This window comes from Podarcis pityusensis (genome assembly GCF_964106645.2).
Source record: "Podarcis pityusensis genome assembly, chromosome: 12".
Classification (NCBI taxonomy): Eukaryota; Metazoa; Chordata; class Lepidosauria; order Squamata; family Lacertidae; genus Podarcis; species Podarcis pityusensis.
Window position 1 is genome coordinate 3,643,953 of NC_138037.1, and position 27,651 is coordinate 3,671,603.

At 47.1% G+C, this 27,651-nt stretch overlaps 1 protein-coding gene across 2 annotated transcripts; it reads left to right on the forward strand.

Moving 5' to 3' along the window:
* Nucleotides 1-23: 23 nt before the first annotated feature.
* On the forward strand, nucleotides 24-27,120 carry ADIPOR1 (adiponectin receptor 1). 2 transcript variants are annotated; one of them, XM_080974234.1, is made up of 9 exons: nucleotides 24-185; nucleotides 6,987-7,059; nucleotides 9,953-10,179; nucleotides 14,783-14,899; nucleotides 17,837-18,008; nucleotides 20,426-20,612; nucleotides 22,025-22,212; nucleotides 22,340-22,533; nucleotides 26,240-27,120. In XM_080974234.1, exons 3-9 carry the CDS (start codon nucleotides 10,039-10,041, stop codon nucleotides 26,366-26,368), a joined length of 1,128 nt encoding a protein of 375 aa, XP_080830360.1. In that variant the 5' UTR covers nucleotides 24-185; nucleotides 6,987-7,059; nucleotides 9,953-10,038; the 3' UTR covers nucleotides 26,369-27,120. The 2 variants fall into 2 exon arrangements, with proteins under 2 accessions (XP_080830360.1, XP_080830361.1); XM_080974235.1 differs by lacking the exons at nucleotides 24-185; nucleotides 6,987-7,059 and adding an exon at nucleotides 7,397-7,550.
* The last annotated feature ends 531 nt before the right edge of the window (nucleotides 27,121-27,651 follow it).

Consider the following 27,651-nt stretch of genomic DNA (forward strand, 5'->3'; position numbering starts at 1 on the left):
TCGCTCTCTCTCCCTACCGGAAGCGGGCCTTTCTGAGCTGAGGGCTATTTCCGGCGCCGCTGCGGCCGCTCTTCCTCTCCTTCTTCTTCTTCTGGGAGCGAGCGAGGGAGGGAGGCGAGTCTCCTCAGGCGGCTGGCCGGGCCTCTTCCGCCTCCTCCGCGGGATGTAGCTGCAACGGTCGTCCGGTAAGCGAGAGGCCGGGCGGGGGGGGGGGAGCCGGGCGGGGGGGGGGAGGCCTCGGAGAAGCTGCCGGCTTCGGCTTCTGAGAGAAAGAGCCATAGCCCAGGATACGTCGCAGTATATGCAGCTATGTCCGAAGGGAGCAGCTCGCCTGAGTGCGGGGTCCTGTCGGCAACAGGTAGGCGCCCACCTAGGGCTGTTGGAGACAGGCTTCCCAAGGGCAGTGTTCTGCGGAGAGGGCGTCTTCCAGTTTTATTATATATGATATTTTATATATTCATATATATATATATACACATATATATGAATATATAAAATATCATATACATATATATATATATATACACACACACACAAACACACACACATACATATATGTGTGTGTGTGTATATATACCGTATTTTTCGCTCTATAACACGCACCCGACCATAACATGCACGTAGTTTTTAGAGGAGGAAAATCCGTAGGCATGCCACCCGTAGGCATTCCCTCCATAACACGCACAGACATTTCCCCTTACTTTTTAGGAGGAAAAAAGTGAGTGTTATGGTGCAAAAAATACGGTATATATATATATATATATATGTACACACACACACACACATATATATACAGTGGTACCTCGGGTTACAGATGCTTCAGGTTACAGACTCTGCTAATCCAGAAATAGTGCTTCAGATTAAGAACTTGGCTTCAGGATGAGAACAGAAATCGTGCTCCAGCGGCGCAGCAGCAGCGGGAGACCCCATTAGCTAAAGTGGTGCTTCAGGTTAAGAACGGACCTCCAGAATGAATTAAGTACTTAACCCGAGGTACCACTGTACTGGACCGTAAAGAAATACCTTTAAAGCTTGATCATGGAAGACAATCTTACTCGGCTACGAGTGATCGCCAAAGAATACACACACACACAAACAGTGCTTTTTTCGGGGGGGGGGGGGGAGACGCAGGGGTACACATACCCCTAAGCATTTTGTGAATCTTTGTGCTTTTGTGTACAGTGGTACCTCTGGTTACATACGCTTCAGGTTACAGAGTCCACTAACCCAGAAATAGTGCCTCAGGTTAAGAACTTTGCTTCAGGATGAGAGCAGAAATCATGCTCCGGCGGCGCGGCAGCAGCAGGAGGCCCCATTAGCTAAAGTGGTGCTTCAGATTAAGAACAGTTTTAGGTTAAGAACGGACCTCCAGAACGAATTAAGTATGTAACCAGAGGTACCACTGTATTTATTTCCCCTGATTTAAACTATAAAATGGTGATTTTCTTGAGACAAAATGAGAGTACTCCTAAACATTTTTTTTAGAAAAAAAAGTGCTGTGTACACTCTCTCTCTCTCTCCCTCATAGATGATGTAATATCTGGGGGCACAACATTGGCTACCCCTGCTTCAGCCAAATGTAATTTGTAAGTTTAGATCATTACTATTACTATAATTCGTTTCCCAGTTCTGTTAGTGATGACACTACTAGGGTTGCCATAGTTCAAAATCTATGTGAACTGCCCTGAGACCTCCAGGTATAGGGCGGGATATAAATAAATTCAATAAATAAATAAACACACACATATAAATATACATATATCTATATCTTCATGCAACACATAATGGACCCTGGTCACCCGGCACAAAGCAAGATGCAGTCACGGTGTGTACGAGGCAGAAAATATTAGTGGCCAATAAAGGAGTGCGTGAGGAGCTCCTGGGCTCCTCCGGGTGACAGCTAATGAAATAAATAGCAAAACGAGCCAGCCTCAAAAGTATCTCTTGTTTCTGAAGGGCTGTACTCTGTGGTTTTTTAATTATTATTTTAAGTACTCTGTTTTAAGAGCATGCTTGTTTTCTGCTGCTCCGGAGGGTAGGACTCGAACCAATGGCTTCAAGTCTTAAGAAAGGAGATTCCGACTAAACATTCAGGAAAAACTTTCTGATAGTAAGAGCTGTTTGGCAGTGGAACAGACTTCTGCAAGAGGTTGTGGACTCTCCTTCCTTGGAGGTTTTTAAGCAGAGGTTGGGTGGCCATTTGTCATGGATGCTTTAGCTGAGATATCTGCATTGCAGGGGGTTGGACTAAATGACTTTTGGGGTCCCTTCCAACTTGATAAGATTTTATGATTCTATCAGTCAAGTAGTTTTATGTTGATAAACTGCCCTTTGATCTTCAGATGTAGAGTGGTATATAAATTTAAAATTATTATTATTATTATTATTGCCCCATAGACAGCAGCCTCTCTTCTCTCACCTACAAAGAACGTTCCTCTTTGGTCACTCTCTCAGTCCACAGATGCCCATATTTCCTTGCCTTTTGCTTTCTGTCTAGGTTTAATCCTGGGGATAAAGAGCTTATAGTGGCAGAAACTGCTCCAGCCAGGAGTGGCTTGGCATGTTTCTGACCTGCTGAGGGTGGTGGTGGTGGGGGTATTGTGATCCCAACAGCTTTCTGTATTCTTGTAAACTCCTATTAATTACCAAAGGGAATGATTTGATTCCAAGTGTAAATGCCCTCCAGTAACTCCACCCCCCTCACACGTCTTATTTACAGTCTACAGGCCAGGCTCTTCTTTCCTTCTTAAGTTCTCATGCAGTGCTAGAGGAAAAGAGGACTTGACAGTTCTACCTTTTGCTGCTGGCTACTCTGTCTTCCAGTGGCTTTGCAAGACTACACTTCATAATCCAGCAAGCTGTGTTACCAGTTGTTTTCTTTCGCAAGAGAGGCCGTTTTCTTTAAAGCTCTTCTGCGGAAAAGGAACCAGCTATTAGCTGTGCTCTAATAGCGTTTCCTGAATCTGTCGCTGGAGAAGAGAATGTTTTTCCTTAAAAGAGGCATGCAGGGTTATTAGGGGTCAGGATTTGGCAATCTCACTTGCCCCTCTCACGGCAGGAGCTCAAATTCTTTCGGGTGACATGAGTCTGTGCAGGAGGAGGAGGGATAGCCCCGATCCCAAACAGAAGTGGAAGCCTGCTATTTGTTTGAGCTTGTTGGGTGCAGGCATTGAGCCAAAACTAACTCCTGGCTCCAGGCTGGAGGGAAATGGAGCAAACGGCTTTACTTGTCTTTGGTGATCAAGGCTGGTGTTCAGAGGCAACGCATCCGCTTTGCGTACAGAAGATTGCAGGTTCAGTCCCCAGAAGTCCTGGAGAGCTGTGGCCAGTAAGTGTAAGCCAGAGGTAGGCAACATGGTGCCCTCCAAGCGTTGCTGGACTACAACTCCCATCATACCTGACCGTTAGCCGTGCTGACTGGGGCTGATGGGAGTTGTAGTCCAACAACACTGGGAGGGCACCAAGTTGGTGTAGGTTGGTTGAATGGCTGGCAGAGAATAAGGCAGTTTACTACGTTGGATCTCAAACCATCCTGCAAAGGGAGAGTGAGCCCCACACACCTTGCAAGTTTCTGTTTATCTTCAGGGTTGCAACCTTTCAGGGACTGTATGCCATTGATCTCAGTAAACTAATATTTTTGTTTAGCAAAGAGAAAGTCTCTAAGAATGCTCTGGTGATCAAAAGAAGTTGCGTTAAGATGGTCCATGCTGGCTCTATGGTTAGATTTTTAATGAAGAACAAACACACTTGAAGATTACCTTGCGTTCCTTTATTGCTTTTTCCATTGTAATGCACAGCCACAGGTGAACCTGCTTGTGTGTCTTCTACAATTGTTCACACACTGAGACTCAACTGGCCTGGCCGGTGTGTGTCCTAAAATAGGTAAAGGTAAAGGACCTCTGACCATTAGGTCCAGTCGTGACCGACTCTGGGGTTGTGGCGCTCATCTCGCTTTATTGGCCGAAGGAGCCAGCGTACAGCTTCCGGGTCATGTGGCCAGCATGACTAAGCCACTTCTGGCGAACCAGAGCAGCGCACGGAAACGCCGTTTACCTTCCCGCCAGAGCAGTACCTATTTATCTACTTGCATTTTGACGTGCTTTTGAACTGCTAGGTTGGCAGGAGCAGGGACCAAGCAACGGGAGCTCACCCCGTCGCAGGGATTCGAACTGCTGACCTTCTGATCGGCAAGTCCTAGGCTCTGTGGTTTAACCCACAGCGCCACCCGAGTCTCTTGTGTGTCCTAAAATAGACCCCCCCCCCAAATCCTCTATCAACATGCCAGGAATATTTTGGCTGGCAACTGATGTGGAAGGATATTCCTAAATGATGAAAATTTAAAAGCTGCTGTTGAGGATTCTGGGAGTGCTTCTACGTGGCAGCTGTGGAAGTGATGTTGTGAGGTCGCTGGCTTTTTGTACAGAGTCCACACAACATCCCACCTCAAAAATGCCACCCCGTATCCTCCGCCTGCCCCAATTTAATCAGAGTCTACTCTTTCCATAGAGTTGGTTGTTTTTTACTAGTTAGTCAGTTTTTCTGTGGAAACAGTGAATCCAGGCTTGATGGGCTCTGCGTGAGCTGAGCGTTGCTCCTAGAACGCACTTTTGCTACCCCCACAGCAGTTGCGCCTCAGGAAGTGGAAGTTTGGTAATGATTGTGAGTGAGATGCCTTTTGCAAGCATCCAACGTATTGTGGGAGGTGGTTTCAAAGGGCAATATTCCTCAAGTCTAAGAAGGCCCCTCTTGTTCCTGCCACCGTTGCTAAGCTTAGCTGGGGCATCTGTGGGCACTTCCAGACTGCCACTGTTTGGGGGTAAACGCTGGCTGCACAATTAAAATCGGTTGAGAGGTCTTGTGCAACAAAGCTGTCTCCCCACTCCCACAAGATAAGACTTCATGCAATAAGGAGAGTGCTGAGAAAATGCCCCGGCCAGTGTGAGACAATGTTAGGTTGAGAAGCAGTGACTGGCCCAAGGACATCCAGTGAGCTTCATGTCTGAGTGGGGATTTAAACCCTGGTCTCCCAGGTCCCAGTCCAACATGCGAACCACTACACTAAACTTACTCTTCAAATGAATGATAATTTCTGGTGTTACGCATCCATATATGTTGTAAATGTCATTGTGATCTGTGTTTTAAACTCCATCCCCCCATTTTGCGTATAAGTACACTGCTTATATTAAGGGGGGACATGGGTGGTGCTGTGGGTTAAACCACAGAGCCTAGGACTTGCTGATCAGAAGGTTGGCGGTTCGATTCCCCGCAACGGGGTGAGCTCCGGTTGCTCGGTCCCTGCTCCTGCCAACCTAGTGTAGCACCCTGCTTGTGGTTAACGCTTAGCTGGAATGAAATATTCAACGCAGCAATAGAGAAATTAAAATAATAATTTATTTGTCAGACAAATAAATGAGAGACACAGTGGGATATGGATACCAAAGCTCTGCCCACTCCAGCCCTGATGGCCAGCACTTATATTTCCTCAGCCCAGCCCCCTTGCTCGTCCTTTGGCTGCCTCTGTCCAATCAGCCTGGTTGAAATTCCTATTGGCTGTTTGCTAGAACCAGTCATAAAAGATACACCCATTTCCTATTACCTTTTATGGGAGACAAAGAGCTATATTTCCTTCTATCCATAAATGGCAGACAAGTAGCCATATATCTTACATTTGCCTCAACCAGGCACCTTAATTATCAGATCATCTTTGCCCTATTGCCCTATTGCCCTATTCACTCCAAAACAGATGGCTAATTGTTTTAATTTTTTTCTTAAACAGAGATCTTGGGTTCACCTTCTCACACACCATCAATGAAATAAGAATCTAACATAAGAATCTAACATTTCTTACTTTCTAAATCCTTTGCATAATTACATTTAAGCCAATATATTTCATACATAACATAGATAGATTTTTAGAAGGAAAGGAACTTAGTAAAAACAGTTTCCAAAAGCAACCCCTTAAATTTACACCCCCCTTTCAAGCCAGCTGCTGTTTCTATTAGCTCTTGCCCTTCAACCTTATTACAATAAATTTTACTATTTACCAACTCTTAATTAGTGTTTTTGCAGCTTGATTGTATTCTGTAATTTTTAGGGTCAATGTAACCTTTGCTCCCAGCCTGTATTTCCCTTTTACAACTTTGAGAAACGTGTCTCCTGTTATAAATCGGGGGGGGGGGGGCTGTTCAAGGAGATAAACATCTGCCAAAGTACTTAGCCAGCTGCTTTATGCCTGGCATGAGACATACAAACATTTGCAAATATATTTTTTTAAGCTCATTTTAAAATGCAGGCCTTGATCTGATGCCTCACTAGCAGTTCGAAAGCATGTCAAAGTGCAAGTAGATAAATAGGTACCACTCCGGCGGGAAGGTAAACGGCGTTTCCGTGCGCTGCTCTAGTTCGTCAGAAGTGGCTTAGTCATGCTGGCCACATAACCCAGAAGCTGTCTGCGGACAAATGCCGGCTCCCTCGGCCTATAGAGCGAGATGAGCGCGCAAGAGTCGGTCACGACTGGACCTAATGGTCAGGGGTCCTTTTACCTTTACCTTTACACTGCTTATATACATCACTATATGTAAAATGATTATTAATAATGATAATTCATGGACATGTATTGCATATACATGTTTATGATGCATAAATTTTGCACTCGTGACATTGGGTGTTGGCACAATGTTGTTTAAAACAGCTAACCCCTGTTATAGTAAAAGGTGAGATGAGAAAGAGAGAGAAAAGCCTGGATCAAAACATTATCTGTAAGCTTCCCAAAGTTTACCCAAAGGGTAATTATTTGGACTGCTGGAATAATGAAACTGCAGGGTGAGAAATGGTAAGGAAATGATAGAAATAGGAAGGAAGGGAGTTTTGCAAATGAGCAGAAGCTGTGCAACACCTAAGCACAGTTGGGCAAATGCCAGACAAGCTTTTCCTGCATCAGAGAACAAAAGTGTGCACATCTAATCCATTGAAAATCCTGCTTCTAGGCTTTGCAGAGCTGGAATGTCAAGTTGGGTGGAGCTGTGAGCCAGTTTCCTGCAAAGTGAAACAACTCAAAAGGTAATAAATCCTTTCCTCAGCCTCCCTTAAGTTTCTCTCTTTAACGCTTCCTGCCTGCATTTAAACTAGGTTCTCCTCAACAGCGTGAATGCAATGTTGTTTTCTTTTGAGGGAGTGAGGTTAAATGTCCTCTTTGAAGCTGCACAATTTAGCAAATAATTGACAGGGCTTGGATTATGAATCTGATGGGTCCTCCGAGGGCCTCAAAAGCCGTGGGGTTATTGCCTCTCTCCCATCCCTGAATGTGAAATGCATATTTGTCTGCTGTAGGTTTTGCCAGGGCTCCAGCAGTTCTCTAACTTCAGGTTAATCAGTGCATTTTAGTATAGGCATTTTAGTAGTTGGCACAGACTCAGAAGCAGTGTTGACATCAAAGCAAGCCTTGGGAAGAGGACATTTGCCTTGCCTTCCTCCCCTTGCTCCCAAGAGCCTTCACCAGTCAACTCTTCTGCCAGGAAGAATCAGGAGCTGCAGGCTGCCAAGCTACCCAGGTGAGAAGATGCCGTCCTTGCTCTCTAGAGACCACAACACCTGATGGAGGGGTGGGCAAGCTAAGGCCCTGTCAGCTTCGCCTTTGAGCCTGTGCCAATGACTGGGATCAACCTCTTCAGCCCCGACTGGGCTAGGCGAGCTAGGAAGCACTTCCAGAGACCTTCCACTGCGGGAGAGCAGGTCTAAGTGCAATGGACTCACAACTTTGAGCTGTCAGCATCAAAGTCAGCAGAGTACAGCAGAGTATGAACTACACGAACGACGGCTCTGAAGCTTAACTTCTTTGTTCTATTACAGCTACTGCAAACTAAAATAAACTAAAGACTAAAGGAGGCTAGTTTAGTTTGGTGGGACGCGGGTGGCGCTGTGGGTTAAACCACAGAGCCTAGGACTTGCTGATCAGAAGGTCGGCGGTTCGAATCCCCGCGACGGGGTGAGCTCCCATTGTTCGGTCCCTGCTCCTGCCAACCTAGCAGTTCGAAAGCCCATCAGAGTACAAGTAGATAAATAGGTACCGCTCTGGTGGGAAGGTAAACGGCGTTTCCGTGCGCTGCTCTGGTTCTCCAGAAGCGGCTTAGTCATGCTGGCCGCATGACCCGGAAGCTGTACGCCGGCTCCCTTGGCCAATAAAGCGAGATGAGCACCGCAACCCCAGAGTTGGTCATGACTGGACCTAATGGTCAGGGATCCCTTTACCTTTAAAGGAGGCTACTGGACTGCATGAGTGTTACAGTTGCTTATGCAGTCATCTTATCTCTACAGAGATAAAACTCAGACTCCTACAGAGTCAGGCAGGAGCGGAAGAAGCGATGAGCAGATTCTGCCCCCTCCTTTCTGAAAACATTGTCAGGAGATTCTCGCAGTGGGTTGGGGTGAAATATCCACAGGCCCATGGGCCACAAGCGGCCTATGGGGGGCGTTTAACCGGCCCATGAGCTGCCCCTGAACCGAGGCGCCGGTTCGGTGAGTCCCCGCGCGCTGCGCTAAACAGGTGCAGCACAACGCGGGGACTCGCTTCCGCAGTGCCAGAAATCGCGTCAGAGCACACACCGGAAATTGCGTCTGCGCAGGCGCCGATCCGGCCCATGGAGGGATCTCTGCTGGAGTGAACCAGTCCAGGCAAGGTAACCCTTGCCCACCCCTGACCTGATGCTTCCTGGTTGCTTGGTAGTGGGATATTGTAACACCATCCTCCTCCCAGAGCCTTCATCATCTTTTAAAAAACAACTGTTCTTGCAAATTTGTTTTCACTTACGGCCGGTACAGCTTCCTAGGCCCCTGTACGGCCAGGGTGTGGAAATTGTAGCCCTCCAGTTTTGGGACTACAACTCCCATCAGCCCCAGTCAGCACGGCCCGTGGTCAGGGGTGATGGATGTTGGAGTCCTTCGGCATCTGGAATGTCATAGCTTCCCTAACCCCGCCATAAGCGGTTGTAGTTGGTGAGAATTTGTGTGTCTCCTCCACGTATGTGAACAGAACCACTTATGCTCATGCAAACAGGGATTTTGAGCAGCCCCTGCAGCCCCTGGTAGGAGTTTTGCCCTCCTACAAGGTGTGTGTATACACACACTATTTTAATTCATAAAAATTGCACACTTGATGGGGGGCAGGGCGTGAAAACACCTCAAAGCAGTTGCCGAAGGCTAATTTCTAAGCCATTGGAAAAACAGCTTAATAGTTAGGGAAATCCCCCAAAGCAGAGAAGCAGACTAGCAAATTCAGTAATAAGACCCCCATTGTTTTATTTAACCAAGTCATCAACAAAGCAATTTAAAAAAAAATTGATCCATTCTTTATTTTTTAAGAAGTGTGCTGGGTTGTAAAGCAGAGTGACTGTTTTAACTTCTTGAAATGACTCTTAAGTGCAGTAACCTAGATGGAATATGCTTCCTATCTCACACAGTGAATGCATCTTTAAGTCAGCAGCCATTTCTGAAAAGTCATTTCTGAATTTTTCTGAGCTTGCGTTTATCTGCGCTACTTGCTTATTGAATGTTCCGCTTTTGCTTCACTTGCATGGCATTGTGATTTTGGAAACAGATATATTGATGGAAGTGTTGTTATAGTGAGCTGCTTTGAGCTCAGTGTTGTTGCTGGAAAAGCAGCGTGCCAATATTAAATTTAAAAAAATTAATCATCCACAATCGCTGAAATAATTTCCCTGCCCCACCTTTCAGCACTCCCCCGCCCCCTGTGATACAGATTTGGTTTACCGCAACTTGTGCAATTAATCGGCTAAGATGCCTTTAACTGGGTGACAGCTGTATTCAGTTAATGAGGAGAATCTGGAAGTGTTCCAAGCTTCTCTGAGGAGGAACATCCAATATGTGTCTGGAGGGGGGGGAAACACCTCTTTTCAGAAGCAGACCGGTTTACAAATTAACTTGTTCTTCTTCCTAGTGAGAAGTCTTTGTCAGGGTGCTGGGCAACCCTGCTATTCATCTGATTTTGGAAAGGGGAAGAGACCTGGTGTCTGCGTTGCCCAAATGTCGTCCCGCAAAGCCTCAGTTGCCAGCCAAGGAAATGGGCCTTCAGCTAACGGCAGGGAGAGGGAACTTGTGGAGCTGGCTGAGCTAGGACCTCTCTTAGAGGAGAAAGGAGACCAAGCGGCAACCAGTTCGGCCATTGTAAGTAAGCTTCCTGCCAGAGAGATGCTAAACTCCATTAAAGCAAAGCTATTTTCAGGTTAATGCCTTACAGGGGGGTGGGGTGGATAAAATGGTGAAGGGCGGGGAGCATGCATGCACCACCCTGAGCACCCTGGAGAAAAGGCAGGATATGTATGTAATGATAATAAAAACATAATAATAATTTATTATTTATACCCTGCCCATCTGGCTGGGTTTCCCCAGCCACTCTGGGCAGCTTCCAACAAAATATTAAAATACAGTAATGCATCAAACATTAAAAGCTTCCCTAAACAGGGCTGCCTTCAGATGTCTTCTGAAAATCTGGTGGTAGTTGTTCTCTTTGACATCTGGTGGGAGGGTGTTTCACAGGGTGGGTGCCACCACCAAGAAGGCCCTCTGCCTGGTTCCCTGTAACTTGGCTTCTCGCAGCGAGGGAACCGCCAGAAGGCCCTTGGAGCTGGACATCACTGTCCAGGCAGAATGATGGGTGGAGACGCTCCTTCAGGTATACAGTGGTACCTCAGGTTACAGATGCTTCAGGTTACAGACTCTGCTATACAGTGGTACCTCGGGTTAAGAACTTTGCTTCAGGATGAGAACAGAAATCGTGCTCCGGCGGTGCAGCAGCAGCAGGAGGCCCCATTAACTAAAGTGGTGTTTCAGGTTAAGAACAGTTTCAGGTTAAGAATGGACCTCCGGAACGAATTAAGTTCTTAACCCGTGGTACCACTGTACTGGACCGTAAAGAAATACCTTTAAAGGTTGATCTTCTATCTGCATGCCGACACACGTAATTTAGCATGCCCCAGTTACTGACATAGGGACGTGGGTGGCGCTGTGGGTTAAACCACAGAGCCTAGGACTTGCCGATCAGAAGGTCGGCAGTTCGAATCACCGCGACGGGGTGAGCTCCCGTTGCTCGGTCCCTGCTCCTGCCAACCTAGCAGTTCGAAAGCACGTCAAAGTGCAAGTAGATAAGTAGGTACCGCTCCTGCGGGAAGGTAAACGGCCTTTCTGTGCGCTGCTCTGGTTCACCAGAAGCGGCTTAGTCATGCTGGCCACATGACCCGGAAGCTGTACGCCGGCTCACTTGGCCAATAAAGCGAGATGAGCGACAAAACCCCAGAGTCGGCCACAACTGGACCTAATGGTCGGGGGTCCCTTTACCTTTTTAGTTACTGACATTAGACAAGTGCTCTTGCTATATTGCTATAGTTGCTTGCCACTCACAAGCCTATCGAGAAATACACATAATAATAATAATAATAATAATAATAATAATAATAATAATAATTTCGTTTCCTGTATTAGTTTTGCTGGTTTTATTGCTTTGTAATGATGGATGTTTAGGCATGTGTGTTTTTTTAATGTTCTGTGGATTTTAGCTTTGCTTTATCTTCTGCTTTATTTGCACACTCTTCTTTCAGTGGTTTACGAATCCTTCTAAATAAGTAAATATAAACCATACAAGCATGGCAGGATTTAAGCATTGTACCTCCAGGGAACTTTGCATTCTCCACTGGGAATAAATAAGGCCGGAGGAGGGGGAGCAGGGTCTTATCAAGCCTCCCTCCTTCTTACAAGGAGATGTGTCTGAATTTGCGATGGGAACACATCCATCATTTTATTTCATGTATTTATATGCTGTTCGTCACCAGAAAAGTCTGCAGACCCAGAAAAGTCTGCAAGTGGTTTACAAAAAGATAACAAATATAGCAGAGGTGTTTGTTTGTGTGTGTCCTCGTGTTATATACACCCAGACACCACAATGTCTGTACACTCCTCCCCAGACATCTTGGAACTGTAGTTAAGGGTGCTGGGAATTGTAACTCTGTGAGGAGTAAACAGCCGTTCCCAGGATTCATTCTGTGCATACTTTAAATATATGGTGTACACCCTGCCTAAAAGACACCAGTGCCGTATGAAACCATAAAATCCCAGCAAGGCAAAAGCATAGCAGCTCAATTGAGGGTCGTGGAAAACAGAGAGAAAACAGGTGACGTTCCAGTTGTCACTTGAAGCTCATCGCATTGGTTCCTCCCATTTGGCAAGGGGCAAGGGAGAGAAAGTTCCAGAAGGTTGTCCCTACCCCAGAGAAAGCCCCGCTTCCAAGATACCATAAAATGATAGTTACAGGTAGGTAGGCGTGTTGGTCTGCCGTAGTCGAAACAAAAAATAAAAATAAAATAAAATCCTTCCAGTAGCACCTTAGAGACCAACTAAGTTTGTTACTGGTATGAGCTTTTGTGTGCATGCACACGTCTTCAGATAGGTTAGTTGGTCTCTAAGGTGCTACTAGAAGGAATTTGGTTTCATAAAATGATAGTTTGCCAGTGATAATATAGTTAGCAGAGCCCAATCAAGTCTCTCAGTCTTCATTCTAGGCGTTAAGGCTCTTTCCATGTCTTTGTCAAACAACCATAAATATACTGGCAAATCCTATTAGCGGCTTTGTAGCTGTAATCTTGTCAGCTTGTGTGATCCCCTGTTTTGACCTTCACCTAGCCTATCGGTGCTGTGATTCTGCGCAGTGCTGGATCCACATCTCTTGGCATGTAACAATATAATTGTTTAGAACGGGTGGAAGCGACCAGCCCAGAGGCATCCAGTGACCCTCATGGCTGAGAAGGTCTTCCCAATCCAATTCCAACCCTTGAACACACCAGTAGAATTACTAGCATTAAACACAGGAGCTCAATGGCATTTGATTAAGATAGGCCCTTCTTTTGCGATCCGATGCCCTTCAGATGTTTCGGGCTTGGCCAGCACATCTGGGGCTGATGGGAGACTTCGTCCCAAACATCTGGAGGGCTCCAGGTCTGGGGATGTGTGTGTGTGCGCAGGGCAAACGCGGCCCTTGCAGCATTTTCTCGCAGCTGGAATGTATAGATTTTGCAACGAGTCTTCCGAACTGGTGGACTGAGAGCCTTCAGGCTTTGCAAGGCTGCCAGCTTCCTCCCTTTGCCCATTTGCAGAACTGACCGTGCGATGCAACTCGAAGACTGCTTCCTCTCGCAGTCCCACTTCTCCTTGCAACTGCAAACCTGCCTTGTTTTTTCCGCATTGTGCTGAGAACGTAACAGGCAGAGTTTTGAGGTGGCGAACAGGCCTCCTACGCCGAAGCCCGCCTTGTAGGAGACGGGCGGCTGAAAAGGAGAGCCTGCCCTCCTCTGTTCTGCTTTGGCGGGCTGCGAGTTTATTTCCTGGGCCCCAGGCCAAGGAGAGAAATGGAGTTTGCCAATTTGCGTTGCCCTCTTAGCAGCAGACGAGGAAATGCCGTTACCTTTAATCCTTTCTGCAAAGGAAATCTGGGATTATGGCTGCAGCAGAGTTTGACCGGTCTTGCTACATGTGCAGACAGTCACGGAGGGGGTTCCTTTTGGGTGACTGGAGTTCTCTGATGGCTGCGTCTTCTCCTGCTGCTTACCAGGAGCTCCTTGCTTGCTGTCTGTCTGTGGCCCTCCTATACTGCTCTGTACAAAACTGGAGCTGTTTTCTGGTGTCAAGTGGGATTCAGTCACCTTCAAGCAGTTTCAGGTTGTGCTGTTACAATTTTATTTATATATCTCCATTATTAACAACCCAAAAGTTCAATAGTAGGGTATTGCACACACACACACACACACACACACACACACACACCCAAACACACAAAGCAAACAAACAATCACCCACCAATAAGGGAAAGAAATGGTGCATAAATCATGACATCCATATTTCCTGAGCTGGTGTGGTTGATAAAGAGCCTCTGAAGTCTGAAGCACAGGGAATAAAATCTCACCTTGTGCTGTGGAGGTCTTGTGCAAGAAACCCACCTCCCCACAGACCCACCCCAAAATAATAATAATAATAATAATAATAATAATAATAATAATAATAAATTTTATTTATTCCCCGGCCAGAGCCAGGCTCAGGGTGGCTAACGCCAATAAAATCACAGTAAAAACATAATACAGTGGTACCTCAGCTTACATACGCTTCAGGTTACATTCGCTTCAGGTCACAGACTCCGCTAACCCAGAAATAGTGCTTCAGGTTAAGAACTTTGCTTCAGGATGAGAACAGAAATCGTTCTCTGGTGGCGCGGCGGCAGCAGGAGGCCCCATTAGCTAAAGTGGTGCTTCAGGTTAAGTCCAGTTTCAGGTTAAGAACGGACCTCTGGAAGGAATTAAGTTCTTAACCCGAGGAACCACTGTAAGGGAAAAAGGGGGGGGGGAGAAAAAAACCCCAATTTAAAATACAGGTTAAAATGCAGCCTCATTTTAAAGTAGCTGATAAATCAAGACCGTAAGGGGAGGGAAACAAAGGCCTGGTGGAACAGCTCCGTCTTGCAGGCCCTGCGGAAAGATGTCAAGTCCCACTAGGTTTTTTAAAAAATAATAATAATAAGGAAATTGCTGGGAAAGTTGTACTGTAACCTGTGGGATAATGTGTGCTTTGACTCAGCACCATCCAAGCTCCCTGCAAACCAGTCAGGACAAACACTCTCTAAACAGGTGGTCCGGAAGGAACCCATGAGTTTGGAATATCTCTTTAATATTCAAGAGCATTTTCGGTCTGACCCCTTGCCCTTTGCTCAGGCTGTGTGATCTTCGCCTAGGTTCAAGACCAGCCATGCCCAGCAACTCAGGAGGAGGAGGAGGAGGAGGTGCGCGTGCTGACCCTCCCTCTGCAGGCGCATCATGCAATGGAGAAAATGGAAGAATTTGTATACAAGGTAACGTTTGGTTGGCGCTCTAAGCTGGTGTTGGGGCCGTAGGCTTCCATTGTTTCAGCTGCAGAGCTGGGTGTGCTATGTTCTCTGGCTTCCTTCCTTCCTTTGCAAGCAAAACAGGAGCATGGCAAATCGAGTTTGAGTTTGATAATAATAATAATAATTTATTATTTATACCCCGCCCATCTGGCTGGGCCACCCTGGGCGGCCTCCACCAAATATCAAAATACAGCGGTCTGTTAAACATTAAAAGCTTCCTTGAACAGGGCTGCCGTCAGATGTCTTCTAAAAGTCTGGTAGTTGTTGTTCTCTTTGACATCTGAAGGGAGGGCGTTCCACAGGGCAGGTGCCACCACCGAGAACGCCCTCTGCCTGGTTCCCTGTAACTTGGCTTCTCGCAGTGAGGGAACCACCAGAAGGCCCTCGGAGCAGGACCTCAGTGCCCAGGCAGAACGATGGGGGTGGAGATGCTCCTTCAGGTATGCAAGATGTCAAGGAGGGGTGGGGAATGTGAGAACCTCGGGATGTTTGCTAGACCCTTGATGTCATGGACCGGCTGGACGCAAAGGAACAGTGGGAGGCACCAGCTGGGGAACCCCCAAGGGAAGGAGGCTCAGAGCCTGGGGAAGAAGAAGAAGAAGAAGAGTTTGGATTTGATATCCCGTCTTTCACTCCCTTTAAGGAATATCAAAGCGGCTAACATTCTCCTTTCCCTTCCTCCCCCACCACAAACACTCTGTGAGGTGAGTGGGGCTGAGAGACTTCAGAGAAGTGTGACTGGCCCAAGGTCACCCAGCAGCTGCATGTGGAGGAGTGGAGACGCGAACCCAGTTCTCCAGATTACGAGACTACCGCTCTTAACCACTACACCAGACTGTCTCTTGAGTGTGGCGGTGGGGGCACAATGAGCAGTCAGAGGAAGAAGAAGGAGCAGGCTGGGAGGAGGAGGAGGTGTCAGAAGCTGAAGAGGCAACAGGGTTTAGTGAGCAGGAAGTCTGTGGCAGAGAGCAGTCCAGAATCGGAGGCAGAAGCCGAAGCAGGAGAGTGGAAGTAGGGAAGCCAAGAAGCAAAGAAAAGCCAGGCTAGCAAAGAAGCCAGGGAATCTCCCTCTCCTGCTGCGACTAGCTCCCCATCCTTCTCGTCTCCCTGAACCAGAAGAGGTGTGAACAGCAGAGACAGGGGCATCGGCAAAGTCTCAGATTGCTTGGGAGGAACCAGGGAGAGGAGGAGATTTAGGCAGCTGTGGGAAGGTTGGGACCTTCACTCCCCACAACTGCCTCTTAGGGGCAAGATCTACCGGGACAAGTTGCTGTGCTCACTAGGCCTGGCCTAATGAGTCAACCTTGTTTCCTTGAATAAAGAGTTCATTTCACAGCTGACCTCACTCCTTTCCTGACACTTGACCGTTGCCATCTGCTGGGTCTTGTGGAAGTTAGAGAACATCTAGAGGCCCCCGTCCTCCTGCCCAAGGGACTCCTACAAGCTTTGGCTAGTCAAGCAGTTCCCTGGAAATAAAATAACAGAAGGAGCTCACAGCTCTGTCCAGTTACGAAGCCTCGCAAGTTTGAAAGAAGTAGTCTGTGGTTCTTCCTCCAGAACAATCCCATCTCTGTATGGCCAGACTTGTTTTGGAGGCATCACATCCACTTCTTCCTGCTTACTGGAATTAAATTTTTAGACCGGGACGGGGAGCCTTTTCCAGCTTGAGGGCCACACTCCTTTCTGGGCAGCCTCCCAGGGGCCATGTGGCCCGAGAGGCAAAAATGGGCACGACCAGAAGCAATGGTGGGCAGACATTTGGGTCACATTCATACCTCGCCCTCCCCAGCCAGAGCCGGGCTCAGGGCGGCTAGCATCAGTAAAATTACAGTAAAAACATAATGGGGGGGGGGGAATCAATTTAAAATACAGGTTAAAATGCAATTTAAAATGCAGCCTCATTTTAAAAGTAGCCCATAGATCAAAACCATAAGGGGAGGGAAACATAAGGGTCAGACCGAATCCAAACCAAAGGTCAGGCAGAACTGCTCTGTCTTGCAGGCCCTGCGGAAAGATGTCAAGTCCCGCAGGGCCCTGGTCTCTTGTGACAGAGCGTTCCACCACGTCAGGGCCAGTACTGAAAAGGCCCTGGCCCTAGTTGAGACCAATCTAACCACCTTTCGACTTGGGACCTCCAAAATGTTGTCATTTGTGGACCTTAAGGTCCTCCACGGGGCATACCAGGAGAGGCAGTCCCGTAGGTACGAGGGTCCTAGGCCGCATAGGGCTTTAAAGGTCAAAACCAGCACCCTAAACCTGACCCTGTACTCCACCAGGAGCCAGTGCAGCTGGTATAGCACCAGATCTGCAAAGGATTTGTTTTCTGGGGAGCTAGCCCAGTTCAGGTCCTCTGTCTCCCCTGGGACATGGGCTGAGAGTTCTGATGTGGAGGCAACCAATGATTTATGCTGCAAGTGACCTCATCAAAAGCTGTGCAAGAGTCGCCTGCAGGAGGGGTGGTGTGGCTGCGCCCCAGACTGTGCGTTTCACAGCCTAATGGCGGCTCCCTCCCATAATAATAATAATTTATTATTTATACCCCACTTATCTGGCTGGGCTTCCCCAGCCACTCTGGGCGGCTTCCAAAAGAATATTAAAATACTATAATACATCAAACATTAAAAGCTTCCCTAAACAGGGCTGCCTTCAGATGTCTTCTAAAAGTCGGATAGTTGTTAATTTCTTTGACATCTGGTGGGAAGGCGTTCCACAGGGCGGGTGCCACCACTGAGAAGGCCCTCTGCCTGGTTCCCTGCAACCTCACTTCTTGCAGGGAGGGAACTGCCAGAAGGCCCTCGGTGCTGGACCTCAGTATCCGGGTAGAACGATGGGGGTGGAGACGCTCCTTGTGCCAATGTGCTCCCAGGTACTGACTGCCCCACATGGTTTGGTGTGTTGCAGGTCTGGGAAGGCCGCTGGAGGGTCATCCCCTACGACGTGCTGCCCGACTGGCTGAAAGATAACGATTACCTCCTGCACGGGCACCGGCCCCCTATGCCCTCTTTCAGAGCCTGCTTCAAGAGCATCTTCCGCATCCACACGGAGACGGGCAACATTTGGACCCACTTGCTAGGTGACCCTGACTCTCTGGTTCCTACTTTAATACTCTGGATCTCTGGTACCTGTGTTAATGTTGAGAGGGAGCATCTCTCCCCCACTGCGACTTTTTCTTCCCTTGGGGCACTGGAATTGTCCACAAAGGTGGTGGATCTAGAATTTGGATCTAGAATTGTCCTCCTCGTCGTTGTCCTGCCCATCTTCTCTACCCAATTCTAGGCTTGAATGTGATCTACGTTGTGGAGATCTTGCATATCGTGCAAATCGTTCCTATGAACAACATAAGGGCCTTGGGAAGGAATTGTATACAGTGGTACCTTGGTTTAAGAACTTAATCCGTTCCGGAAGTCCGTTCTTAAACCAAAGCGTTCTTAAACCAAGGCATGCTTTCCCATAGCAGTGGGGGACTCAATTTACAAATGGAATACATTCAACATGTTCTGCTTCCAAGGCAAAGTTCACAAACCAAAACACCTACTTCCGGGTTTGCAGCATTCTTAATCCAAGTTGTTCATAAACTAAGCTGTTCTTAAACCAAGGTACCGCTGTATTGTGCTTACCCCAGAGGTGTCACTGTTTAAGCAATGCCGTTTGGTAATAATAAATAATAATAAATTTTTATTTATACCCCGCCCTTCCTGGTTTAAAAACCAGGCTCAGGGCGGCTAACAACAAATTTAAAACACCTAATTGTAAAAGCAGCATAAAATACAGTATAAAAACATGAATAACAATAAAATTCAAAGTTCAGAAATCAATTTAGGGGAAATCCATCTATAAGCATTAGATAATCCCCAGGGCTAGCTGGCTGAATTGGTCCTACTTGGGCCAGCGGGGAGGCCAGGGGAGAATTAGCTGTGGGGTCTCAGAGCGGGTAATCTTCATCAAAGGGAAGGGGGAGGGAAGAGAAGGGAAGGGAAATAAAAGATCAGGCTGAATTCAAATTAAAGGCCAGGCGGAATAGCTCTGTCTTACAGGCCCGATGGAAGGAGGTTAAATCCTGAAGGGCCGTAGTCTCATGGGACAGAGCATTCCACCAGGTCGGAGCCATCACTGAAAAGGCCCAGGCCCTGGTGAAGGATAGTCTGACTTCCTTAGGGCCCGGGACCTCTAAACTAGGGTTATTCATGGACCATAAGGTCCTCTGCGGGGCAGACCAGGAGAGGCGGTCCCGTAAATACCAGGGCCCTAAGCCATGATACACGTATTTGGTCCCAAACCACCTCAAGTCTGTTAATGCAGACCATCATTTAGATGGGCTGGGAAAATACGATAGTTCCTTAGGTGCCTAGTATTTTATTCCTTCCTCCCGGCTTATTTCTGGGATGGGAAAGCCTTCCGACTAACTCAGGGACTTTTCACAGCGGCTTATCATTGTCATCATCAATTTGTAGACTTGGAAGGGAACCCCAGGGTCATCTAGTCCAACCCGCTGCAAATCAGGACTCTCGACTAAAGCATCCATGAGAGATGGAGAGCCACAGGCGACTTGGCCTGATCAGTTTGGCAGTGCTGGCCTCTCCACCTCTTCATAGAAGGAGCTGCAAGTATTTGCATCCTCCTCAGTCTGGGTTCATGTTTTGGGGCTGAGATGGCCTCTGCCCCCTTCGTGCAGGGGTAGCCAATGAAGTGTTCTGTAGCTGTTTTCAAGGCCACTTCTGATCAGCCCCAGCCAGGGATTATAGGCACTGTTCCATAAACTGGAGCTAGTGGAACTTTTTGGTACAGTGCTGAACAGTCTCCTTCCCCAGATACATTTATGTCCACCCCTTTCTTAAAATCTTCAGATGTGCTCTTAATAACCTTTTTTATTCTGGGGAACTTAAGCTCTGTGCTGGAATTCCTCCCAATGCTGTCTGTTAGGATATTTCCGTTCCACCTTAAAAGGGAGCAGGATGTTTGTGTCACAGCCTGCGTATTTCCTGTTCACAGGATGTTTCTTTTGTGTCTTTGCTTTCGTTTCGCTCTCTGTGTCTGAGACACTGAAGCTGACAGTCATGTTTACTTTGTTCTGACCAACGCTGAATAAACTTGTAAATAATGCTCTCCTGCGTTCATCTTTCGCTGTGCATTATCTGCTGATAGAGCGTGCATGAGTTCTGGAATGTGGCAAGCTATTTCTGGAAGCTCGTGTCGCTAATTGCTGATACTGCGTGTCTACGGGAGATCAATGGATGTCCGGAGACGACGTGGAGTCATGATGGATTTTGTCTCCCTGGCAGTATCCCAGTTTTAGTTTTAATGTGCCAGCTCCTGTTCTCCTGGTTTTTATCGGGTTTTGTTCTCCTGGATTTTTGTTGCATTGGTTCAGGTCTGTTGCATCCTTCAGATCTACTGGGTACCAAAGGCTATGACAGAAACTCTTTGGCCTGTTGATAAATCAGCTAATGGGACTCCCTCCCTCCCTCTCTCTGCTCTGCATTTCCACTCCAGGTTTTGTGCTGTTCCTTTGCCTGGGGATCCTGACCATGCTCCGGCCGAACATGTACTTCATGGCCCCTCTGCAGGAAAAGGTGGTCTTTGGGATGTTTTTCCTCGGGGCTGTGCTGTGCCTCAGCTTTTCCTGGCTTTTCCATACAGTCTATTGCCATTCGGAGAAGGTGTCCCGGACGTTTTCCAAGTAAGTCGACCTGGAATCGAAACCCAGGTCGATTAAGACACTCAACTGTTAAGGGTTTGTTTTTGTTTTTTGGCTGCTAAGTGAAATGTAGATAAATTTGGGGCAGCTGTGATGCATGTGTATGTTTTTAATGCATACCTACTTAGTAGGTAGAAAGGCTGAAAATGAGAGTAAGAGCAGAACCAGCCCCTGGCAGTGCTTCTGTTCATGAACCCAATGACAGGTTTGAACTCCACATCTAATCCAGAATGCAGCAGCGAGACTGGTGACTGGGAGCGGCTGGCAAGACCACATAACACCAGCCCTGAAAGACCTGCATTGGCTCCCAGTACGTTTCCGAGCACAATTCAAAGTGTTGGTGCTGACCTTTCAAGCCCTAAACGGCCTCAGTCCAGTATATCTGAAGGAGCGTCTCCACCCCCATCATTCTGCCCGGACACTGAGGTCCAGCTCCGATGGCTTTCTGGCGGTTTCCTCCCTGCGAGAAGTGAGGTTACAGGGAACCAGGCAGAGGGCCTTCTCGGCGGTGGCGCCCACCCTGTGGAATGCCCTCCCATCAGACGTCAAGGAAACTAACAACTATCTGTCTTTTAGAAGACATCCGAAGGCAGCCCTGCTGAGAGAACTTTTTAACATTTGATATTTTATCGTGTTTTTAATGTTCTGTTGGGAGCCGCCCAGAGTGGCTGGGGAAACCCAGCCAGATGGGCGGGGTATAAATAATAAATTATTATTATATCTGAACATTATAGTGGGTTTACCTCATTCATAGAATCGTAAAGTTTGAAAGAGGTCCCACGGGTCATCTAGTCCAACCCCTCCCTGCAGTTCAGGAATCGCACCTAATTCCTCTTTCCTGGCATTTTCGTCTTCACACTGACTGAAATGTAGGTGTTTGTACAGTAGTCAAAATCGATAGCCCCTATGGATTGTAGACGCAGGGACGTGGATGATGCTGTGGGTTAAACCACAAAACCTAGGACTTGCCGATCAGAAGGTCAGCGGTTCGAATCCCCGCGACGGGGTGAGCTCCCGTTGCTCGGTCCCTGCTCCTGCCACCCTAACAGTTTGAAAGCACGTCAAAGTGCAAGTAGATAAATAGGTACTGCTCCGGCGGGAAGGTAAACAGTGTTTCCGTGCGCTGCTCTGGTTCGCCAGGAGCGGCTTAGTCCTGCTGGCCACATGACCCGGAAGCTGTACGCCGGCTCCCTCGGCCAATAAAGCGAGAAGAGCGCCACAACCCCAGAGTTGGCCACGACTGGACCTAACGGTCAGGGGTCCCTTTACCTTTACCTTTATGGATTGTAGAAAAAATATAGTATCTCCTTTCCCAAAGCAAACTTGACTTGCCATTTCCGGAATATGCAATACGCCTCTCACTTCCGTCTGGTTTCTGTTTGTTTCCTTCCTAGGTTGGATTATTCTGGGATAGCTCTGCTGATCATGGGGAGCTTTGTCCCCTGGCTGTACTACTCTTTCTACTGCTCCCCGCAGCCCCGACTTATCTACCTCTCCATTGTATGTGTGCTGGGTATCTCAGCGATCATCGTCGCACAGTGGGATCGGTTTGCAACGCCTAAGCACAGGCAGACGAGGGCAGGTAGGGCAGCTCTAAAGGACATCAGTACCGCGGGAGAAATTTCCTTGAAGTTGGGAAAGGCTGCCTTATTTCTGGTGCTTTCCCTTCTGAATACTTGCTTGAGATCTCCCTTTTCTTCTCCTCGCAGGGGTCTTCCTGGGGCTCGGTCTGAGTGGGGTGGTACCCACCATGCATTTCACCATCGCTGAAGGCTTCGTGAAAGCCACCACCGTCGGGCAGATGGGCTGGTTCTTCCTGATGGCTGTCATGTACATCGCAGGAGCTGGTCTCTACGCCGCCCGCATCCCTGAGCGCTTCTTCCCTGGCAAGTTTGATATCTGGGTAAGTGAGGCGAATGGTGTGGTATTTGGGTTTTTTATTTTTATTTCGCAAAATTTATGCACTGTTTGATTGTGGTCTTTTTAAAAAAATCAAACAAACCTCAAAGCGGTTCTCGAAAGAAAATGAGACATTAGCAAAAGCAACTCTTCGAAACATTCGAAAGATTAAATCGACAACAAACTAAGAACAGATGGAAATCTACATCAGCAACGCCTGGCCAAACTCGGCCCTCCAGATGTTTTGGGACTACAGTTCCCATCATCCCTGACCCCCGGTCCTGTTAGCTAGGGGTGATGGGAGTTGTAGTCCCAAAACGTCTGGAGGGACGAGTTTGCCCATGCCTGCAGCTTAAACAAAAATGTTTTTGGCGGTCTTCGGAGAGGGTACCTTCAACAGGCAAGAGCGTTCAAGAATGCGGAAGTGCTGCCACGCTGGAGAGATGGATTTCTCAGAAAGGCGGGGCGCGTGTTATGTGTCTCCTGTAATAAGTGCCAGTTTCCGCAGTTTGAAGCTGTTGAGTGGGCTTTGGGGGGGGGGGGTGAGGTGACCTCTCAGTTGAAGGATACCCAGTCAAATCATTAGGCTGTGCATTTACGTGTGTGTGTGTGTGTGTGTGTGTGTGTGTGTGTGTGTATCGGTGTCATCCCCTATTTTTTTTAAAAAAATAATATTTATTGAGAATTTTAAGATTACAAAGAAACAAAGAAAAAAAAGAAGGAAAAAACAAGTAGCATTTAAACAATACGGATCAATAAAAAAAAACAAGATCAAAAAGAGAAAAAAACAAAACACATAATACATCAAAATCAAAAAGCAAAAATAGACAAAAAATTTAAAGACAAATCCAATATTCCCAAATCATTAACTGTCATTACCTTGTTTCATCGACCTCCTCACACCTCCCTTTTTGTATTCTAGTTGTTAATTATCTCAGCAAATCCTTTCCATCTTTCATAATATTCTGTCATTAAATTATCTTAATCTATTTTAACCTTATCTTACCATAAAAGGCCCTAAAACTTAAAACTTAAATCTTATTTCTACCAAATTCTCTTAACCATGACATATTCTTACATAATTCTTTTTAACATTTCTGCTTAAGCCAAATAATTTCATTCCAACATTTTTCTAATACTCTTTACTTTTGCAAGATTTTCCTAAATAATTCATTTAAAACTTTCTTCCAATCTTCATCCAACGTCTCTTTCTCCTGGTCTCGGGTTTTGTCAGTCCTTTCTATCCCATCCATCTAGTCCATCAACCTGGTAACCTTATATCCGAGGCCCTTGGATCTCTTATTAAGTCTCACAAAATTATACACAAGCAAAACAAACAAAGAAACATAAATCATAACCTTATTAAAATTACACTTATTAACATTGTTAAGAGACTTCCTCGCTTCCCCTTGGTTGAATTTCCATACATAGCCTTATAATTCTGATGTACATCAGCTTGCAGCGCGCCGTGAAGGATGGTATAGGGCAGGGACTTCCAACTCCCAAGGGACTGCGAGCTATAAAAAACCGGCAGTGATCTGCCCATTTTTTGGGGGGTGGAAAAGCCTGAGTTGATAACCTTTTTTTTTTACGGGGAGGGGGCGGACTGGAATGTGTTGAAGTTCTGTTGGGGGTGTGTGGAATTGCTCACCTTTCACAACGACGCACTGGAAATGACTACAGTGGTACCTCGGGTTACATACGCTTCAGGTTACAGACTCCGCTAACCCAGAAATAGTGCCTCGGGTTAAGAACTTTGCTTCAGGATGAGAACAGAAATTGTGCTCCAGCGACACGGCAGCAGCAGGAGGCCCCATTAGCTAAAGTGGTGCTTCAGGTTAAGAACAGTTTCAGGTTAAGAACAGATCTCCAGAACGAATTAAGTACTTAACCCGAGGTGCCACTGTATACTCTTTTCAGCGCCTGCTAAAAGCTTTTTCGTTTACACAAGCATATCCTCTTTCATTTCTGAGCAAGCAAGTGGCTCGTGAAAAATTCTCTTATTCAAGCAGAAAGCACAATGTGGCAATGCAGTTTAGCAACACCATGCCTAGCTATCCTCCTTTATAAAAATATTTATACTGTGGTACTTCGGGTTAAGAACTTAATTCGTTCTGGAGGTCCGTTCTTAACCTGAAACTGTTCTTAACCAGAGGCACCACTTTAGCTAATGGGGCCTCCCGCTGCTGCCATGCAATTTCTGTTCTCATCCTGAATCAAAGTTCTTAACCCAAGGTACTATTTCTAGGTTAGTGGAGTTTGTACCCTGAAGCGCCTGTAACCCGAGGTACCACTGTACTTTTGTTTCCTGACTCGTTGGCAATATACCATTAAAGACCACCCATTTGACGCAACGGAGCAAAAGAGCGACGGGTGAGGGCGAATGGGAGTTTCACTGCACTAATTATCACAGCCGCAGGTTGAGAGGGTCCAGCCGCAAACTTCCAGGGATCGGCCTGTCGATCGCGGTCGACCGGTTGGACATCGCTGGTGTAGGGGTACCAAAATAAATAAAAATATAATGTGCCGGCAGCATCAGCTCCCCAAGGGCATGCCACAGCTTTTAATGCATGGGTAGGCAAACTAAGGCCCGGGGGCCGGATCCGGCCCAATCGCCTTCTCAATCTGGCCCGCAGACTGTCCGGGAATCAGTGTGTTTTTACATGTGTAGAATGTGTCCTTTTATTTAAAATGCATCTCTGGGTTATTTGTGGAGCATAGGAATTTTTTTCATATTTTATTTCAAAATATAGTCTGGCCCCCCACAAGTTCTGAGGGACAGTGGACCGGCCCCCTGCTGAAAAGTTTTGCTGGCCCCTGTTTTAATGCATCCCCAACCTTTCGGCCCTCCACATGTTTTGGACTACGATTCCCATCATCCCTGACCACTGGCCCTGTTAGCTAGGGATCATGGGAGTTGTAGTGCCAAACATCTGGAGGGCCGGAGTTTGCCTATGCCTGGCATACATGGGTCTCTCACGTCTCATTTAATCCCAGCAACAACCCCGCGAGGTAGGTTAGGCTGAGAGACAGTGGCGGACCCCTGTGCCCCGCAGTGAGCTTCGTAGGTTTTTATTGTTTTTGTTTATTAAAGATTTTCTTGATTTGCAAAAGTGTGTGTAATGTCTCTCTCTCTCGTATTCCCCCCCCCCCCATGTAACATTTTTACAAATCAGTTTCATTTGTTGAGACATTAGGATGAAAAGGGGGTAAGATGGGTGGGGGTGGGGTTGGGTGGTGATGTTTCTATTTTACTTAATATATGTGGGGTTTTGTGTCACCGTTGCTTGTGCAGGTTCTCTGCTATTCGCTTGTGTTCCTTTGGTGGTGAGAAAGGTTGGGGTTGGCCTAAGGTGTGGTTGTTCATTTGTGGTTGGCTGTGGCGGTCTTTGTTTTCGTGTGTGAGTGGGGTGGGTGGGTGTTTTGGATCAGGTTAGCCATATTGATCCGTATGCTGCTGGTGGATTTTTGTCGTTGTCTTGTTGGGCTGTGTATGTGGTAAAGGGGAGCCATACCGGGGTGAAGGCATCGTCTTCTATTTGTCCCCGTGTCAGTTCCAGTTTGTTGGTTAATCTAGTAGGGTTGTTTCCCATACTATTTGGTACCATTGGTCCTAGTCCAGCCCTCTAACCACTGCACTTCACTGCCTCCCTTGCCCCAATCCCTGGCTCTGATTTTTTTTTTTCATGCCCTCCTTGCATTTCCCACAGTTCCAGTCTCATCAGATCTTCCACGTGTTGGTGGTGGCCGCGGCCTTCGTCCACTTCTACGGCGTCTCCAACTTGCAGGAATTCCGCTACGGACTCGAAGGAGGATGTACTGACGACTCGCTCCTCTGAGGACCGCAGGAGACTTTAGTACACACTTCCTAAGTGCTTTTAAAGTAACCTTCTTTGCTAAAATCAAAAAAAGGAGACTCTGAACAGTTTCGTTTATTTTTTCTTTTTCTTTTTCAAGAAACTTAGGAAAAGTTGGCAGTGATTATTCCTGGCTTCTCCTCTCAAGGAGGACTGGACGTGGGAACGGGATGGGTTGCCAACTGTCTACCGGGTGGAAGTGCCTGTAGCCGCAAACCCCTTTTTTTGACTTCACAGGAGTAACATTGGAATTTTTGGGACACAAGAGAAATTCTGGCAAAAAAAAAAAGAGAGAAAAGGAACCGGAGGCCCCACTTACATGCTCTTTGATGCTGCAAACATACCCCATGCTTGAAGAGACACTCTGAGCTCCCCATTTCCCCATCGTATCCGAAGGAGGCGTTGTATCGATCTGGCAAGGGCGACGGCGTCTCCCCCCTGCCGGGGTGCTCAGAGGCGGGTGCTTAGGGCTGTTTCCCCTTTAATTTTGTCTTTCTTGACAAAAGTAATGTATGCCTAAAATCAAGAGTATTTAATATTTAACATTGAGCTTTAAAAGAAAACGGAGAGAGAGGAAAAAAAAGCGCTATCTTATCCCTCCAGCCTATTCTTACTGGAGAACCGTTTCGTAGTATTACAGGTGGGGTGTTCTTACTTAGGTGGCTGTAGAGCTGCTGTAGCTTTTTATGTCGAGGTGACTGAAATAATAAAAACAGACGTCTGATGCTGTGGAAGGCTGGGGAGTTCAGGGGTTCGGTTCAGAGACCTGCAGGGAATCTTTCCTCGCTGCAAGGATTTGGTATCTACAACATCCCACAAGTGTGACTGCTTGAGTGGTTATTTTTATTTTCTGTGCACTGGTCAGGGGACGGAAGAAGTGCGTCGCTCCTGTGAGCTGCCCACATTCTCTTCTCTGCAGCTGGGATCTGGCCCAGTGAAATGTCCCGTTCACCCCATCCCACCCACCCCCAAAATTAGAACCTTTTGCACTGCACACTGCTTTTTCAGGCTCCTGGCTTTGCAAAAGTAAGGAAAACCCAGTTTGTGCTGTGAGATATAATGGCTGCTGGAAGGTGGGGGAGAAAGGTGAATGTTGCTTGGTTCTGAACATGGCGACCCCATCAGGAAGTGTTGAGAGCAGGGGACTTCCAGTTCAGAATCTCGGTGGCTTCTTTCTGCCTCCTGGGCCGCTTTTCCTCGCCAAGCCAAGCCAACTTTCCATATCCATCATTTCCTGCAGGGATGAGGACCCTTCTTCCTTCCAT

Coding starts and splice junctions, on each gene's coding strand:
- ADIPOR1 (XM_080974234.1), top strand. CDS start 10,039: ATGTCGTCCCGCAAAGCCTCAGTTGCCAGCCAAGGAAATGGGCCTTCA. Junction 14,900..17,836: donor TGGAAGAATTTGTATACAAG/GTAACGTTTGGT, acceptor GGTGTGTTGCAG/GTCTGGGAAGGCCGCTGGAG. Junction 22,213..22,339: donor GCACAGGCAGACGAGGGCAG/GTAGGGCAGCTC, acceptor TTCTCCTCGCAG/GGGTCTTCCTGGGGCTCGGT.